General features: G+C 36.4%; 4 protein-coding genes and 1 non-coding gene across 7 annotated transcripts; 4 read left to right on the top strand and 1 right to left on the bottom strand.

Annotated features, from left to right (window-relative positions):
* Window positions 1–106: 106 nt before the first annotated feature.
* LOC17887303 (pentatricopeptide repeat-containing protein At3g60050) lies at window positions 107–2,000 on the top strand. 2 transcript variants are annotated; one of them, XM_006290965.2, is made up of 3 exons: window positions 107–310; window positions 408–1,042; window positions 1,142–2,000. In XM_006290965.2, the coding sequence occupies exons 2-3, from the start codon at window positions 445–447 to the stop codon at window positions 1,870–1,872; spliced, it is 1,329 nt and encodes a 442-aa protein (XP_006291027.1). In that variant the 5' UTR covers window positions 107–310; window positions 408–444; the 3' UTR covers window positions 1,873–2,000. The 2 variants fall into 2 exon arrangements, with proteins under 2 accessions (XP_006291027.1, XP_006291028.1); XM_006290966.2 differs by having other exon boundaries at window positions 408–2,000.
* Window positions 2,001–2,261: 261 nt separating this feature from the next.
* Window positions 2,262–4,033, top strand: LOC17884924 (F-box/LRR-repeat protein At3g60040). Of its 2 annotated transcripts, XM_006290998.2 has the most exons (4): window positions 2,262–2,318; window positions 2,487–3,428; window positions 3,505–3,648; window positions 3,724–4,033. In XM_006290998.2, the coding sequence occupies exons 2-4, from the start codon at window positions 2,502–2,504 to the stop codon at window positions 3,979–3,981; spliced, it is 1,329 nt and encodes a 442-aa protein (XP_006291060.2). In that variant the 5' UTR covers window positions 2,262–2,318; window positions 2,487–2,501; the 3' UTR covers window positions 3,982–4,033. The 2 variants fall into 2 exon arrangements, with proteins under 2 accessions (XP_006291060.2, XP_023638843.1); XM_023783075.1 differs by lacking the exon at window positions 2,262–2,318 and having other exon boundaries at window positions 2,478–3,428.
* Window positions 4,034–5,453: 1,420 nt separating this feature from the next.
* On the top strand, window positions 5,454–7,932 carry LOC17886877 (F-box/LRR-repeat protein At1g06630). Its single transcript, XM_006291122.2, is given in 6 exon segments — window positions 5,454–5,616; window positions 5,986–6,040; window positions 6,311–7,225; window positions 7,297–7,446; window positions 7,543–7,719; window positions 7,721–7,932. Coding segments are annotated over 4 exon segments (1,299 nt in total). The 5' UTR covers window positions 5,454–5,616; window positions 5,986–6,040; window positions 6,311–6,325; the 3' UTR covers window positions 7,793–7,932.
* A 542-nt stretch (window positions 7,933–8,474) lies between these two features.
* Window positions 8,475–11,317, bottom strand: LOC17886511. Its single transcript, XM_006291418.2, has 9 exons — window positions 11,160–11,317; window positions 10,086–10,809; window positions 9,906–9,970; window positions 9,650–9,815; window positions 9,369–9,554; window positions 9,217–9,264; window positions 9,041–9,112; window positions 8,854–8,936; window positions 8,475–8,775 (listed from the first exon to the last, which is right to left on the bottom strand). The coding sequence occupies exons 2-9, from the start codon at window positions 10,800–10,802 to the stop codon at window positions 8,733–8,735; spliced, it is 1,380 nt and encodes a 459-aa protein (XP_006291480.2). The 5' UTR covers window positions 10,803–10,809; window positions 11,160–11,317; the 3' UTR covers window positions 8,475–8,732.
* Window positions 11,318–12,882: 1,565 nt separating this feature from the next.
* On the top strand, window positions 12,883–12,999 carry LOC111830812. Its single transcript, XR_002834141.1, has one exon. It is a non-coding gene; the product is annotated as a U5 spliceosomal RNA (small nuclear RNA).
* Window positions 13,000–13,752: the final 753 nt, after the last annotated feature.

Raw genomic sequence — 13,752 nt, 5'->3', positions numbered from 1 at the left:
TTAGTGGGCTTTTATAATGTATGCCATAACCGGGTCGAGTCGGGTCGGATATACAGTAATACTATAATTTAAAACTTTTCATATGAATTCCTTTTTGTTTTTTCTTTTTACTTTTTTTTTTTTTCCGTCAGTACTCAGTAGTGTTAGTCTTCTTCCTCTTCTTCGGCTAGAAACCCTAATTTCTGGGGACTGTACAATTAGTCACACTCTCAGATTCGGTCCTGGAGCCATCGTCATCTGATGAATCCGATAAGGTCGTCTTCTCGACGAGCAAGATAAGCATTTATCGTCTGCTATTTTGACTATCTAGGTAATCAGAAACACAATATAAACATCTATGTCTTTAATGTGGATTACGTCGAAATTGGAAACTAAATTTTTGAATATGTATTTTGTTTTGTTTGCAGGAAAGATCGCAGAAAATAATGGAGATTGAGATCAGATATGAACTTGGCACTTGTTTTTGGCACAAATGTAGTTCGTAAAGCTTATCGCTTTCTCTTAAGCTCCAGAAAATTCTGCAATGGTAACTTCGGTAGTGATGAAGCACATATTGGTATCAATTGTTTAGATTTGGATTGTGAATTTGACAAGGAAGCCTGTATCAGTAAGCTCCGAAGCATCGATCGAGAAGAGATCTCTGTTCAGAGTAGCTTTTTGGAGAGTGCCAAGATTGGTGCGTCTCGGGTTCTCGAGAAATTAAAGCAAGATGACTCTGGATTCGGCACCAAATCAGCTTTAGATGAGCTGAATGTTAGAGTCTCAGGTCTTCTAGTGAGGGAGGTTCTTGTAGGGATCTTAAGGAACTTGAGTTATGATAATAAGACCAGACGTGCGAAACTAGCTTATAGATTTTTCGTGTGGTCTGGAGAACAAGAGTGTTTCAGGCACACAGTGAATTCTTATCATTTGCTTATGAAGATATTTGCAGAGTGTGGAGAGTATAAGGCAATGTGGAGATTAGTTGATGAAATGGTTCAAGACGGTCTCCCGACAACAGCGAGGACGTTTAATCTGTTGATTTGTAGTTGCGGTGAAGCAGGTTTGGCAAAACAAGCTGTTGTGCAGTTCATAAAGTCCAAGACTTTCAATTACCGACCTTTCAAACACTCCTATAATGCGATTTTGAATTCTTTGTTAGGTGTAAAACAGTACAAATTGATTGAGTGGGTTTACGAGCAGATGTTAGAAGACGGGTTTGCGCCAGATGTTCTAACTTATAACATTCTCTTGTGGACCAACTATAGGTTAGGGAAAATGGAACGATTCGACAGGCTGTTTGATGAGATGGCTCGAGATGGGTTGTCTCTGGATTGCTACACATACAACATTTTGCTGCACATTTTGGGGAAAGGAAATAAACCTCTCGCTGCTCTGACTACATTGAACCATATGAAGGAAGTAGGAATAGACCCGAGCGTACTCCATTTCACCACTTTGATAGACGGTCTGAGCCGTGCAGGGAATCTGGAAGCGTGCGAGTACTTTCTAGATGAAATGGTGAAAGCTGGGTGTGCACCGGATGTTATTTGTTACACTGTGATGATAACAGGGTATGTGGTATCCGGGGAGCTGGAGAAGGCAAAGGAGATGTTTAGAAAGATGACGGTGAAAGGGCAATTACCAAATGTGTTCACATACAACTCGATGATTCGTGGGTTGTGCATGGCGGGAGAGTTCAGAGAGGCGTGTTGGTTGCTAAAGGAAATGGAAGCTAGAGGGTGTAACCCGAATTTCGTAGTGTATAGTACATTGGTGAGCTATTTAAGAAAGGCAGGGAAGCTTACAGAGGCTCGGAAGGTAATAAGAGAGATGGTGAAGAAAGGACATTATGTTCATTTAGTTCCCAAGATGATGAAATATAGGAGATGATAGGGTTTTTTTTCTTCCTATTTGTTGTTGTTAATTTAGGTTTTGTTTGTTCTCTTATTTACCAATTCTTGTAGCCTAAATTCTTGTTGTTTTCCAAGAAAAGAAAAATAAAAGTGATTCTAAAAGAACATAGACCGCCATCAAAAGTTTTGGTAGCTTGTGCAGTTACTCATTTATCGAAAGCAAAGGTTGAATATATCCAAACAAAAAAAAAAAGGAAACAGAATATACTTTGATTTAATCTATCGAACTGAGAAATTACTTTAACATAAACGATAAATTCAATTGTTGTTTGACTTTTTTGATTTAAGTATCTTCGTCCTGTTATGTTTTTCTTTCTTTCAGTGTATAACCCAAAAATCTAATTTCGAATCGAGACGACCAACGCCATCAATTTCTGGAACTGGTTCGTAAGAGTTGAAAGCGCTCAAACGACGGCAAGTGAGGTAACGTTCGTTTTCTTCAACTCCAGCTCGAACCTTAAAGTTTCTTTGCCGTCGTTGGCCATTTATTCAATTATTGTTTCCTACTACATTGTCAATTCCGCTACATCATGTAGTTGATTGCTCAAATCTTTGTGGTTAATCCAGTTGTTGAATCACTTAATGTTACAGGCACTTTTAATCTCTATGGATGCCAAAAGGTTTAAAACAAGCTGCTCGAGAGATGCAATCAGCTGGCTCCCTGACGAGGTTCTGGGCAAAATCTTGTCCTTACTTCCAACAAAACAAGCTGCTTCAACATCCCTTCTCTCGAGAAACTGGAGGGATGTGTTTAGATTGGTGGATTGTCTCGACTTTGACGATTCTCTCTCGCATGCAGCAAGAGAGGATAAACAGGTCAGGTATGTGTTTTCAGAGAGCTTCGAGGGTTTTGTGGATCGAACTCTGGCTTTGCAATATGATTACCCAATCAAGATATTATCCCTAAAATGTCACGTTGGCGCGGACGATGAGCGCCAGAAAGCTTGTGTGGCCCGCTGGATATCTAATGTCGTGTGGCGCGGTGTTTTCGAACTGTACCTAAGCATTAAAGATCAGGGTGTACACTTTCTGCCTCCTCTGCTCTTCGCAAGCAAAACACTGGTTAAGCTGACAATAGGGACACAGCTCTATCTTGGAAAGCTTCCTTCATATGTCTCACTTCCATCTCGTAAGTTTCTCTTTATCGATTCGGTTTTCTTTGAATATGGAGATTTGTGTTGTGTGCTTCTCGCTGGTTGCCCCCTGCTCGAGGAGTTATCAGTCCATCACATTAACTTCTTTGCAACGCCTCACACCATATCGAGTACAACCGTCAAGAAACTATCAGTTCACTACGATTCTCCTGATGATGTTGATAGTTTGTGTCACATGTCATTTGACCTGCCAAAACTTGTCTACCTTGAGTATTCTCACTGTGCATTGGGTGAGTATCCTCAAGTTAACCTGCCTTCCCTTGTCGAAGCTAAGCTGGACCTTTGGCTGGAAAGAAGGGTCAATAGGCTGGATGTAACTGATCTCATTATAGGGATAAGAAACGTCCAGACCCTGCATCTTTCTCCTGGTTCTGCTGATGTAAGTTTCCCCATTTTCTTTCTTTCTTTCGTATTGAAAAGCTTGGACATTCTTGAACTGTGTTTGTATGTTTCAGGTCATTTATTTACACTGTAAATATGGGCTACCAGTGTTTGACAATCTTGTTAATTTATCTTTGGGGAGTAAGAATAACCGAGGTTGGAAACTGCTAGCAGATCTGCTTAAGCAGTCTACAAAGCTTGAAACTCTAATCGTCAAGGTATATTCAGTAAGCAAAACCGATGAACATATATGTTACAAGGACTTAGTGGTTGATCATTTGCATCTTCTTCAGGATCTGAATAGATACACTGGCGATGTCTCCATGCCTCCGAACAAAGTGAAGGTGTTGCACATTCTTGGTTACCGAGGAACTTCAGATGAGTTGAAACAATTGAAGAGTTTTCTGGGGGAGTTCAAGTGTCTTGAACTGGTTCAAGTGGATGTTGCAATAGCTGCAGAGGATGATGGCATAATGTTGCAAACCAAAAGGGATCTAATGATGCTTCTTGGAGTTTCACTTCCATCCAAGTGCCACTTCAAAGTCACATAAGTTATCTACTTTATGCACAATATATGCTATGTAACTTTAAACTCATGTAATTCTGGATTCAATACAAAAGTCAGCTTAGATGAGTTGAATATTTTCTTAAACATATAATTTCCTTCTTAATATATGCTTACAAAAAAAATAGTAAACTGCAGTTATTTTCTTCTTAGGATTAGTAATTTACTGTTTTAAATACTTTTTATAATTGTAAACATTTTATTTATCGGAGTTTTAATATATTGTATAATTATTTTTTATATAACTTTTTTATGTGTTAAAATTTTATCGATAAATTTGACACGTGTCTCAAACTTACGAATTACTCATTTATATAATAAGATTACAATTTTAAAAATAAAAATTAAACAGATGGATGTACCAAAAAAAAAGGGTGCTTCAATCTCCTCAAAGCTCATGCTTTGTTCAAATCAGCAAAAGAGTCTCTCTTGGTGCTCTGATAACACCCATCTCCACCTATAATGGCTCTCAATTTCTAATAGCCGTACATATGTGGAAGGTTGGTTTTTTACTTCATTAGCAAAACTGAATTCTTACACATACACATTTATTTAAATTTTCATTCTGGCAAAAGCAAAATAAATCATGTAGCAAAATTTTCCTAAATATATAAGATTTTGTTATATCGTTCATAGGATTTACAAACCGGAAATTGGTGGTTGCAATTGAACGAGAAAGACTTGATAGGATATTGGCCAAACGAACTATTCCCAAGCCTAGCAGACTCGACCAACTTGATCGAGTGGGGAGGTGAAGTGGTGAACTGGTTATAGGTCATGGGGAGTTTTCTTTTACTATGGAGGTCCTGGTCGTAACTCTGAATGTCTTTAAAAATTCAAATATAATAATCTGTATATGTATGAATTTATGTTTAATGTGTACAATTCTAAGTATTAAGTATGAAGGTCATTATTCACTAATAACTGCATATTTTAACGAATGCAAAGAATGTCGTCGTCCAAATTGAAAATCAGAGTTGTGCGAATGAATAGTATATTCTTTGTATAATCATGAATAGTATATTCTTGAAGGGATTTAACAAAACAAGGCTAAAAAGGAAGAAGAGAATAACACAATAAAAGTTAACGTTCTGTCATTTTACTCTTTTAAAAATGGCAACTAGGTTTACAAACAACACACAATCTAGTTTATCCTAAAAAAGCCTTCTCCAAATTCTTGGACTAGAGTTACAATGAGAATTTAGAGTTTAGGATTTATAATTAGTTTTGAAGGTTTAAAGATTAACTTTAGATTTGTGGTACTTTCGAAAAAAAAAAATTTATTAGTATTTTTTAGAAATAAAATTAATAATGATATTGTTGAAAAATAAAATAATATTGGTATTTATGAGAATTACCAAGAAGAAAAAACAAAATATGTAAAATTAATTTTTTTGTTTGCCTAAACTATATAATAGAGAACTTTTTATTTTGTAAGAATTACCAGTTGTCCTTTTTGTTTTTAGGTTTTGTTTTTCTTGTATGGTTAAAAACTATTATCTAACTGACCGAGATTAGAGATAGCTAGACCCAAAAATCCATAAGATCTAAATCGGAGACTGCGATCGAGACGAACGCCATCAGTCTCTGTATCTGTTATTGCCCTTCGCCTCTGTCACGGGTTCGTATTTCTCTTTGAATGTTCTGTCCTTTCTCTCTCTCTCTCTCTCTCTCAATTATCGCTTGATTCCGCTTATCATGTTAATGTGGTATGCTTGCTCCAATATATATATATATATATATATATATATATATATATATTTGTTCTCTCTCCGCTTCTCTTGAATCTATTCAATTTTTGTGGTTGGTGCATTCTGGGTGATCCATCAGTTAAATTATTCGAGCGTGAAAGCACAACAAATTCATTAAAAAAAAAAAAAAAGCGGTCTTTTTTTTTGGTTTTTTCTTTCTATGTCGACCTTCGTAGTTCGTAATACACTGTAACTGTGGAAAGTGACGTTTGTTCTCCGTGGTTCTTTTTGTGATTAAGGTCCCTCTGGTTCTTCTCAAACAGCAAGTGTGTGTTCTTTTGAGCTTCCGTACGGGTATGGATATAATATACTGAGCACTTATTGCTTTGTGGTGGCATATTGTTCCCTTTGGTCACTCTAGCTCGAATTTTTTTATGTTTTTCAATTCAAAAAAAACGAAAAAGCTTGACCCTTTAGTTTCTTGGCCCTCTCTGACATTTTTTTAGTTGGTTGCTGAAATTTATCTACTTGTGATCTCCATTGGCGCAAATTTGAGATTCTTCTAACTTATAGAAATATCTGATCTTTTTGGTTGGTGCATTGTTGAATCACTCTATGTTTCAGGCACTGTTAATCTCTATGGATACCAAAACCTGCTCGGGAGATACAATCAGCGGGCTCCCACACGAAGTTTTGGGCAAAATTTTGTCCTTGCTGCCGACAAAACAGGCTGTATCAACATCTGTTCTCTCCAAAAAGTGGAGTTATATGTATAGATTGGTGGATAGTCTTGATTTTGATGATTCCGTCTCGCTGCTTGCGGAAGATGGTGAACAAACAAGTTATGTGTTTCCAGATAGCTTCAAATATATTGTGGATCGAACATTGGCTTTGCAGTGTGATTATTCGATCAAGAAATTCTCACTAAAATGCCACGTTGGCGCGGAAAATGAAGGCCAAAAGGCTTGTGTGGGACGATGGATATCCAATGTTGTAGGACGCGGTATTTTTGAATTGGACCTAGGGATAAAAGATCGGGGTATACATTTTCTACCTCCTCAGCTCTTCGCAACCAAGACACTGGTTAAGTTGACACTAGGAACAGAGCTCTACCTTGGAAAGCTTCCTTCATATGTGTCACTTCCATCTCTTAAGATTCTCTTCATCGATACAGTTTTCTTCGAATATGAAGATTTGTGTTTTGTGCTTCTTGCTGGTTGCCCGGTGCTCGAGGAATTATCAGTCCATCACCATGACCAAGCTATCCCTCACACAATATCGAGTCCAACGGTCAAAAGACTATCAGTTGACTACAACCTTCATAGCGAGAGCGAACTGTCATTTGACCTGCCAAACCTAGAGTACCTCGACTACTCTGATTTCTCCTTGTATGAGTATCCACAAGTTAACTTGGAATCCCTTGTTGAAGCTAAGCTGGATCTTTTTCGGGCTGGAAATTTGGAGAGGCCGGATGTAACTAATCTCATTATGGGGATAAGAAATGTTGAGATCCTTCATCTATCTCCCTCTTCGGTTGATGTAAGTTAGCCAATTTCTTTCTATCGTTTAAAAACTCTTGGACATTATAACACTGTGATTGTGTATTTCAGGTGATCTGTTCATGCTGTAAACGTGGGCTAATTTTACCGGTATTCAGCAATCTGATTAATTTATCTTTTGGGAGTAAGAATAAACGAGGTTGGAAATTGCTGGCAAATATGCTTAAGCAGTCTCCAAAGCTTGAAACTTTAATCATCCAGGTATACTTTAACAAGCGAAACCTATGAAGAAATACATATACACGAACTTAGTGGGTTGATCATTTACATACATCTTTTTGATTGATGCTTCTTTAGGATCTGAAAGGCTACACATGGGATGTCTCCATGCCTTCGAACCAAGTGAAGGCATTGCATGTTCTGAATTATGGAGGAACTAATGAAGAGTTTGAACAGTTGGAGAAGAGTTTTCTAGGGAAGAAATGTAATGCAGAAGCTGTGGTAGATGATGGCATAAGTTTGCATACCAAAAGGGTTTATAGCGATGCTTCATGGAATTTCACTTCTAGGAAAATGCGATTTCAGAGTGGCTAACTCACTTATGTGACTTCTTCGTCAAGAGCGTGAAAATTATCTTTTTATTTACAGGATTACCTTGTTGGTTGGGATTGTTTATGTTCTGTATGAGACTCGACTTCTTTCTCCTTCGACCATTTAGTTTCTTACATGAATTTTCTTTTCTGTTCACTCCATTATCACCACTCTGACACTCTCCATCTCTCCATTTTCTCAGCTCTTGTTCTGAATGTGGAACAGCTGATAAAAAGTAATATTATGCGCAGTATCATTTGATGAACCTATAATTTAGCACAGACGGGTAATTGTAGATTTAAGCAACCACTGCAATAAGCACTACAATAAGCAGGTAAACACCCAATCTGTCTAAGCATCCGAAAGTTGCATATGTACCTTTGGGTCATAATTGTTACTGTATCAGCAAGACTCGTCCAGCTCTGGCAAGTCATGAGCACTATGCATGATTTTCCAAATCAATCCGGAAACTCCCTTTAATTCGAGCTTAGTACTCAAGAACCGTCTTGCATAACTAGCGTAGTTTACGTGAGGTTTATCCAATCCGTCCATCTTTGCAATAGGTATAAGTTATTAAATAGGAAGAGAAGAGGTTGTTGTTGAATTGAAAAAAAATAAAAAGAGAGAGAGAGAGAGAGAGGAGAAGGAAATGTAGCCAAATCTTTGATACGATATACGCCAGTGGATTAGGTAAACTCTTTTGATAAAGAGGCAACACTATTAACATATTGCCCTTTTGATAAAAAAAAGGCAACACTGTTAACAAATTGACGATATAGACGATACAATACAATCAATATAGCCAAATATTTCTTGGCGTAATGTTAGTTTTATCTCAAAAATGTCTTTAAAAGCTAAGCTAACGATAGTACGACTCAAAGTAAGGTAAGAGACTACTGATTAGTTTTTTCTTTAGCGAGTGTGTCCTTTTTCATTAGTTTTGCTGTTGGTCTGTTTCATGAGCGACTGTGTCCTTCAAATGCATTGTCGCAACCATCCCTGTGTGCACTCAAACGTCATCACAATTTTAGAAACTCAAGCTTCAGACCACCAAAAAGAATATTGGAGAACAAATACCTGTCAAGATGCTGACAGCCCTTGCCAATATTGACATCCACCCCAAATAATTCCTTCTCGAAGTTTTGCAGCAAACCATCAACCTTACAGAAGTATGCTTGTAAAGTTAGCTCTGGTATAAATATCAAGGGACTTTGATATTCTTCAAGAACCATTTAAAAACAAAAACAAAAAAAGTCTTTTTTACCTTCTCCATTAGCGCATAGGAAACCTCGTCTGCTTCCGCAGCTTTTTCGACCATTGTGTAATAGAACTCCACCTGGAGCAACAGAAAAACAATGTCTTTTAAATCTAAGACAGAAAATGCTGATCAAGCAAACTACTTCTTGGCATGAGCTTATTATGCTTTTGTGGACCCTGTACCTCTTTCCTGAGCAGCCTCAATAGTTCTCCTTGCTCTCTACGCTCCGACTGTATATAAAAAAAAGATAGAAACAGACTCTCACTCAAATACGTACTGGATGAAACAGCTCTGCATGTTCATAGTTGCAAAATAGAAGACGCATTTTTCTTACAGAAGTGGAAGCTAAAAGGGCCAATGCACAGCTAAGCTTGCAAAGATCATCTTGCTGGTCAAGAATTCTAGTTCTAGCATGTTCTTGTGCTTTGCTGGCCGTTAATGTGGTCATCTCTTGCAGCAGCTTATCCTCTTCACCACTTATAACGCTCTTATTAATCCTTGCCAGGTCTTCTTCATCTCCCTACACATGTATCAATATGAAACATGGAAAATTTGAGCTCACTAACTTCGTCAAACAAGCATAGTACAACACAATCAAGTGGCTTGTGCACAGACCATTATCGACTCGTCTTGTGTCCCAAGGTACCATAACTTCCTTCTAAGCTCAGAAACAGAGTCTTCAGATGGCAGAGAAGTAATGCCAACAGTATCCCAAGCAATAGAAGAAAGAGTAGCTCGGACAGCATCCACTGCGTTGATTCTTCCAGAAGCTATTAGTGCCCTGTATATTAGCTGCTATCAGAAATTTACTCGCATGAAACCGAGGAAGAAAAGAACGAGGTAAAGAGAAAAGATGTAGTCTGGAGCCAACCTAGAAAGGATTAAAAGGGACGAGGGGACAGAGTGATTAAGTGACAAGGGCATAAAACCACGAAGCTGCAAGATAATTTTGACAGTATCATTAGAACTCAGCAATAACATTATAGTTTCCCCAATGTAAATGACAAAGAAATCAGAACCATAGGAGGCTGCACTGGTTCAAAGGAATTACCTGTGCCTCAGTTCCTTTGTCACTCATGACGGTCTTGTTACAAGAGCCAGATGTACTTGCACCGTAACTTGCTTTGAGACTCATATACGCAGATGTACTTGCGCCAAATGGACCACCACCACCAGGATTCGGGGGACCTTTGTTTTGAGTCTGTGGTATAGAGACAGAGGCAGTGTTTCCAGTTGTCTTTTTTCCTTTGGTCCATTCATAGTACAGCCAATACAATGAATAAGCATCACTTGGAAGCGTGTAACGGCGAAGCCTGTACCAACCAACTGTTGGTGGGGGCTTCAATTGCCAAGAAACCCTTTCCATACCCAAGACAGTCGTAGTGTTGTATCTTGCCCAAATGCCTGGTGGGGGGACTGTATCTGAGATGAAGGCCCAGTTTCGCAGTGCCTCATCCCCCATGCGTTGGAAATTAAAGATATGGGGAGATGCAGACGGGTTTCCTTGTAAAACCACTGAAGCCAACTTAGGGACACCGCAGCCTAGACTCTGGGACTTGGTATTCAGAATCTTCAAGCTCAGTGATGCTTCTTTTTCCACGCTTAGAAAATCAACATAGACAGCTGCTCGGGGTTTCGCTTCTTCAGTGTGGGAACGGAATCCATGTCCAAAACTGCAATATAAGCCTGATGAGGTTCGGCCGCAGTCCCACATATGACATTGTGATTGGTATCGCGTAGGGGCGACTATAACGGTCTCTTGTTCCATTGTTTTCCTATGGGAAACAACAACAAAAAACGAAAGATTTGATGAAAATTCTTGAAAACTGAACCAAGGAAAAACAATCTGTTATATATATATATCCTCAACGATCGCGAGATTCAAGGATTCCACAATTCTACCCTAAATCCTCTTCTTCTACTTTTTTGCTAAAATACCCTAAATCCTCTTACAAAACAACCAACAATCCTGAAATTTTCCGATTAAGACGTGATAAAGCTTCTTGTCGAAGAGAATCTCTCGAAAACTGACAAGAGCGATCAAATGTAAACACAAAAAAAAAAAAGACAAACCCAACACCGAGAGAAAAACATGAGACAGAGCGAGTAGGGTTTCGAGATCTACCGAGATTCGCCGGAGTTTAGGCGGTGATGGATGCGGAACGAGTTAAGAGTAGGCCGCTTCTTCCTCTTGTCCGATCAGAGAACGACGGAGATCGAACGAGCGTCGCCGGAGTGTAAGCGGCGATTGAGTGGAGTATTTGAGTTTATCAGGCGGAATTTGTAACGGTTTCTTGATTTTGGGGGTAAAAATATTGGGATCCCTTTTTTTATAACATTATACTTTTTCAATCTATGTCCCTTTTTTTATAACACAAAAATATTAAGATCTAGCGCGTGTGTCCCAGTCGCTATCAGAATCAGACCTTCATTACGGCGGTAATTTAAATTAAAAAAAAAAATTGCCAATAGTTTTATTAAAAAGTCAAACAAATTTGATTATTTATGGCCTTTTGTTATTAATTTTGTATATGGTAGTAACCCATTAATAACTGTTGAATTAATTTAAGACCAAAGATATATATTATATACCTCTGAATTGTTATTGTTGACCCAATGAAAATAGCTGTATGGTGGTCAGGTGGTAAAGGAATCGTTAGGCCGGCCTATATGCATGTCAACAACATACAATATATATACAGTAAAACCTCTATAAATTAATACACTATAAATGAATAAACACTATAAATAAAGAGAATTTTTGATAAATAACTTTTTTGGTATACCCCTTTTTAAAAATACCTCTCTTTTCTATTTATTTTTAATTTTTCAAATATGAAAAATTATAAACTTTTATATGGTTGATAAGGCACATCAAGATCATCATTACTACAGGGAGACTAAATCCAAATATTTAGAAGGTTTTAAAAGGTTCTAAACGGCATTTATATGGTTTTTATAAGGTTTTTAAAAGGTTTACACAGTTTTTATAAGCTTTTTATATGATTTTTAAAAAGTATTTGTACGGTACTTATGAAATATATATATAAATTTACACACATGTAAATATAATTTGTGTCTATAAATATAAGTTTATACATATTTTTTGATAAATTTCAATTTTTATTGTGACTTTTTGATAAAATTAGAAAGAGTGGTATTTTTAAAAAGTGGTATTAGAAAAGGGGTATTTTTGAAATTCCCCCATAAATTAATAAATTTTTCTAGTCCCAAGTCGGGCCAATAATAAATTTTCGATAAGATAATAAGATAATAATTTTTTTTGAAATCCCTATGTAAATATAGTCTCAATAATATCATAAATTAATAATCACTATGTATATACATATATATATATATGTGATATAAGTAGTTATGTTGAAATATGCTTTTAGTTTTTTTCTAAAATGAATTTCTCCTAGACCTCATCTCTATAAAAAATTATGTTATATTTTTAAACTATAATATTATAATATATTCCTTAACATCATAAAATAAACATTTTTTTTAAATTTTTTCTAATTATAAATATGCATCATATTAATTTTTTGTTTGTTTTATAGGATGGTAAAAGATAACAATTGAGGTATTAATAATAAATTTGAACTTATGTATTTACTTTGTATAGATGTGGATTTATTTATAATATTTAGAATTCATTGTTATTTTTTTTATAAATATAGAATTCAATTCTAAACTAGAAAAATTATATAATCTTAAAGACTATTCTTGTTTTGTAAAATTGTCCCAATTCATATTTTCAAAAAACTTTAAGAGTTAAAAATACTACTATAAATTAATTTACACTATTTATTAATTTATTAATTTATAAATAAATTAATATACGCAGCCATGTGGTGAGCACAAAGCGAACTATTCTTTCGCCTTTTACTAAAGAATACCGTGTGCTCTCCACGCTAGGTGGCATACGCCTATTTTTGGAGGGTTCTCGCTTCACCGCGAGTCCCAGAAGAAAAAAAAAAGATAAATTAATATCACTATAAATTAATAATGTTGGGACATAAATTAATAAAATCTTGCGGTCTCAACATTATTAATTTATAGAGGTTTTACCGTATAAATGTTTATGAAAACTCTCAATCAAAACAATTTCGAGCTTTCCAATCAAAGTAATAATAAATGAAAATTATATGGTCTCACATTTTTGAAGTTTTATTTTATTTTTTTAACGTAAAGAGACCCCACAATGTGAGATCAATCTTGATGTGCAAGCAATACACATATTGCTAAGGTTACGATTCTAAACTCGGTTTACACCTAAAACAAAGTCGATTCTTCACTGATCAAACACAAACTTGAAAATAAATTTGACCACACCAATACATCTAACCTGTTCTTTTCCGTTTGTAGCTGGTCAATCTCGTGTGGTAATTAAGATATATACAATTGTTTGTGTCATTCATTTGACAATTGCGTTGTACTTTTCTTGTAAACCGGCTTTGCTCTGCTCGCAAGACTGCGATTTACTTCGTATTCTTCTTTATTCTCAAAACTGTTCGTCTTACCTTTTGCTCTCGATCAAGACGAGCTAAATCCCCCAAAATATGTAATCTTTACTGTATTATATATATGCATACTAATGTCATAATTGCACGCATATTTCAATACATCATAGTAACTAAATTAGTGTAAATGAGCTAATCAACTTTCCAATATCAATAATATACTTCCATTTTTTGAGTATGCACCCCCTAAAG

The sequence above is a fragment of the Capsella rubella genome, unplaced genomic scaffold (genome assembly GCF_000375325.1).
Source record: "Capsella rubella cultivar Monte Gargano unplaced genomic scaffold, Caprub1_0 scaffold_5, whole genome shotgun sequence".
Lineage (NCBI taxonomy): Eukaryota > Viridiplantae > Streptophyta > Magnoliopsida > Brassicales > Brassicaceae > Capsella > Capsella rubella.
The sequence above is the reverse complement of the archived record's forward strand: the minus strand, read 5'-3'. Positions and strand labels throughout refer to the sequence as shown.